The sequence below is a fragment of the Mus caroli genome, unplaced genomic scaffold, assembly GCF_900094665.2.
Source record: "Mus caroli unplaced genomic scaffold, CAROLI_EIJ_v1.1 scaffold_23930_1, whole genome shotgun sequence".
Classification (NCBI taxonomy): Eukaryota; Metazoa; Chordata; class Mammalia; order Rodentia; family Muridae; genus Mus; species Mus caroli.
The window spans coordinates 2,284-6,578 of record NW_018388806.1 but is presented as its reverse complement, the minus strand read 5'-3'; the positions used below and the strand labels follow the sequence as shown (position 1 = coordinate 6,578).

The 4,295-nt window shown below is 36.8% G+C and overlaps 1 protein-coding gene across 1 annotated transcript; it reads right to left on the bottom strand.

The window, feature by feature from the left end:
* Positions 1–6: 6 nt before the first annotated feature.
* On the bottom strand, positions 7–730 carry LOC110287796 (olfactory receptor 2D2-like; the record flags this gene model as incomplete). The annotated part of the gene is made up of 1 exon (XM_021154324.1): positions 7–730. A coding segment is annotated over exon 1 (724 nt), but the record flags the coding sequence as incomplete, so codon positions are not given.
* Positions 731–4,295: the final 3,565 nt, after the last annotated feature.

Sequence of the window (4,295 nt, the reverse complement as noted above, 5' to 3'; positions counted from 1 at the left end):
GGGAGCCACAGGTAGAAAATGCCTTGAACCTCCCTGCAGCTGATTTCATCTTGACAACAGTTACTATGATATGGCCATAGGACACCAGAATTAAGGAGACAGGTATAAGGAGAATCACAACCCCCATGAGGAAAATAGCCATCTCTGAAGTTTGAGTGTCTGTAGAAGCCAGGGCCAAAAGTGCAGGGGCCTCACAAAAGAAGTGAGAAATACTGTTGCTGCCTCGATAGGGAAGTCTTAGTGTGAAAGTGGTGTCCACCACAGAGACTAAAATGCCACTAGTCCATGACACTGTAGCCAGCTGGATACACACCCTCCATGTCATGATGCTAGAGTAATGTAAAGGGTTACATATAGCCACATACCGATCATAAGACATCACAGCCAAAAGGGCACATTGTGTACACCCAAAGATGAGAAAGAGCAGAAGCTGGGCTGCACAGCGTCTGAATGAAATAATCTTTTTCCTTGAAAGCAGATGGATGAGAGCCTGTGGAACAATGTTCGTAGAAAAGCAGAGGTCAGCCAGTGACAAGTTACACAGAAAAAAATACATGGGAGTGTGAAGCCGAGAGTCAGCCCGAACAAGGAACATGAGAAGTAAGTTTCCAAGTACAGTGACCATATAGATGCCCAGAAATAAGATGAATAGCAGCTTCTGGGTGTGTGGGTCATCAGAGAGTCCCAGAAGAATAAATTCTGTCAACTGTGTCTGATTTGCCTGTCCCATAGTTCATCTGTTTTTTTCATCAGGAAGTGTCTATTCACACAGATGTGTCTAATACAAAATTATAATATTCAGCATTTAGAAAGCTTAAAGATACCCCCAATCACTGGGAAACATTTCAAAACTTCCCTTTACTGGTTCTTCAGAGATTATCATGCTACGAGACTTGGGGCATTTACAGTGCTTAGTAGACAGTGCTTTATGAAATAGAACTTTCTAGTTGATGTCATCTGGCAAGTTGGGAGTAGATGAAAAGAATCATATGGTTTTTTTTCTAGTTATCAGGCTTCTAATAACACAATGGTGAATCAGATTGCAATAATCTGTAAAGCTATAATGTGAGGGTCTCAGTGTATTATCTGGGGAATCCTCATAGCTTATGCATTAAATCTGTAAAGGTATAATGTGAGGTTCTGGTGTATTATCAGTGGACTCCTCCTGGCTTATGCTGCTCTCACCACATTCCATCCATCTTATGATTGTGTTGGATTTTTTAAATATAATTTTGTCAAGTTTTATCTTCTCTGAAAGGACAATAACAAAGGTTTAATTAAGGTCTTATAAAGAACCAATATGCTTTATCAAACTTATTTCTTAAATAAGAGAAAATAACCTGTCTTGAAGGAGAGCAACACCTCAAAGGATAAGACTGACTGATAGTCTTTGGAAATCTTGTCCACAGCACCAGCAACAGCTGTAAAGAAACTTCAAAGACAGTGGACACAGCATCACCACAATGAGACTTCCATTTAAGCCATCAGCTCAGCTGGTTTCCTGGTACTCTCAAATAGTAACTCCCAGCAGTGAGATGGTCATCATCTTTCACTTCCTTCCGTTATCTATTGGCTACTTCTCCCAAAGACTATGAACCTTTTTTTTTTAATGATATCACTTTTACTGTGTCCTTTAGAAGACATGGAATAGTTTGTGGTTTAGTCCATGATTATGAATTAAGTAAATCAAAATATTTCCATCATATACTTAAATAGTTATTAGAAGGCTTGCAAATACCTTTAGGGAAATTGAATAAATTTTAAATAATAATNATGCTTTTAAAATAATAATAGTGTTTTCCAAAAATAAAGAAATTTAAAGCATAAAGTTTAAGTTCCTATGAAGTTGTTGAGCTACCACTCTTTTATCTATCTAGCAAGGGATTCTCAAAATAGTAATCTACAATGCACCCATATAATATATATATTTATTTGTAAACATACTCTGTACATAACAAAGTAAATGTAGCTACTAAGGAGAGTAATCATATTAAAATACTTACCTGGATAATTTTATAAAATATATGCAAACAACAACATATGGGCTTTACTAGCATGATAACAAATATGATGTGTTTTATCAGCATATTAATTGTTATATATAATGGTGGATCTAGAACAACTTTACTCAAAGTAATTATGACTTTAAATACTTAGAAATNTCTTCAACAATTGCAATGTAATATAAAAATATTTCTTACTTTTATTGCTAGAAAAGCCAGATACTTTAATGGCGGTTTGAGTACGTTNCTGTGTTCAGAAGATGTCAAATTCTGTTATCAGGGAATGAAATAGAGATACAGTATTTCACATCCAGATTGAAGAACACATTTTAGTCCAACTTGAGGACTGTTGCATTCATTTCTCTCTAAAACATGAAAAAGACAGAAATGCATCCCACATAATCTACTAACAGGCTATTAGCATCTGGATGGAGTTGTGAGTCTAAGTGGCACAATGTTTCATAACAGGCTTTAAGAATAAAGTTGAGCCGGGCAGTGGTGGTGCATGCCTTTAATCCCAGAACTTGGGAGGCAGAGGCAGGTGGATTTCTGAGTTCAAGGCCAGCCTGGTCTACAGAGTGAGTTCCAGGACACAAAGAAATCCTGTCTCAAAAAAACAAACAAACAAACAAAAAAGAATAACGTTGAGGGGCTGGAGAGACTGCTCAGTGGATGGCTCAGTGGTTAGGAGTGTTGACTACTCTTCCAGAGGTTCTAGGTTCAGTTCACAGCAACCATTTGTACTGAGATATGTCCTGTGCAGTTAATTAGTTACTTGTCACCATGACAACATACAGAAGAAATGACCTGTTTTGACTCTCAGTTTGAGGATTCAATCCATCATGTTGGGGAGATTATGGGAGCAGAAATGTAAGGTTATGCGTCATATTACATCCATAAACAGAAGGCAGAGAGATAAATGCTGGCACTTAGCTAGTCCTGGATCCCAAGTCACAAATAGCATGCCCACATTCAAGGTGGGACTTCTCTTCTCAGTTAAACCTTTCTGAAAACACCCTCACAGATACACATACAGGTGTGTTTCTATGGTGATTTTTAAAACCAGCCAAGTTAACAATAAAGAATAACCATTGTTACTCGTATATGTACTAAATGACGAAAGCCCACCTTATGATCATATCACATTTACCCACAGCTATTTACTCCTAAGGTATTTCCTACCTTATCTTAACCCATTCTCCATTCTAACCCCCCGAATCTCAGTAGCACATATATATACCCATTCACAAACACCTACTCTCAGATGCACACATATGCATGCAGAATTATCTAAATGCCTCTGCAGTAGGTCTGAACAAATTATATTTTAAAACAGTTGTGTTTCTGTGTACCTATAGCTGATCAAATACATGGATCACATCAAAATCACCTTTATTCACAGAAAATATGATCAATTGTAATACAATAAGAATATACAATGTCTGGACTTATTTAACCTGAACCAAAATATTCAGAGACAGAGATGACTGTTAGTCTGACACTAATGTGACTATGACTTTGCACGAGGTGGGACTATCACTTACTCTGAGGTGACATTACAAGGTAATACTCACACCTCCATTATATTGTCATTAAAAAAAAAAAAAAAAAAAAAAACCTCCTATACAACTGTGAAGGTGGAAATGTTGCCTTAAGGTCAGATAGTATCTGCTAAAATATTATTGTCACTGCTAAGCTTTCTAACATTTCATTTAGCTTTTTCTATAGAGTTTTTGTTTAAGTGTTCATTCTTTTAGAGATAAACACCCCTTTAGTGAAAACACCACATACACACACACACACACACACACACACACACACACACACACTCACACACACTCACACACACACAGAACCAAACCTGATTCTGTGGAAGGTCTGCTTACAACTTCATAACATGAAAAACAAGATTCTTCTTCACTGGGAACATAATACTGTAACCATTATTTGATAGAATAGATAGCTATTGAATAAAAAACTTGGCTAAATCTATGCCAAAAGATGAGTAAATCCTACAAATCAAATATAGGTAAATGCAATTTACTCTCAGTCTGACCCATTTCCTTAGTTCATGTCAGACTTTCTCTTCTTTGCCAATCTTGCCAATATTTTTCTCCTTTAGAAGAAAAAATAAAGATTAAATTAACATTTCAGAACTATTGAGCACATTTCCCTCTTGACAGAGAAAACACTAGAATGGCATTGCCTATAGCATTGACCAAGCAGAGAGTAGGCATCTTATCATAAAGGTAGAGAGCTCAGTCAAAGTTGTAAACTAAGAGCAAGACAGGG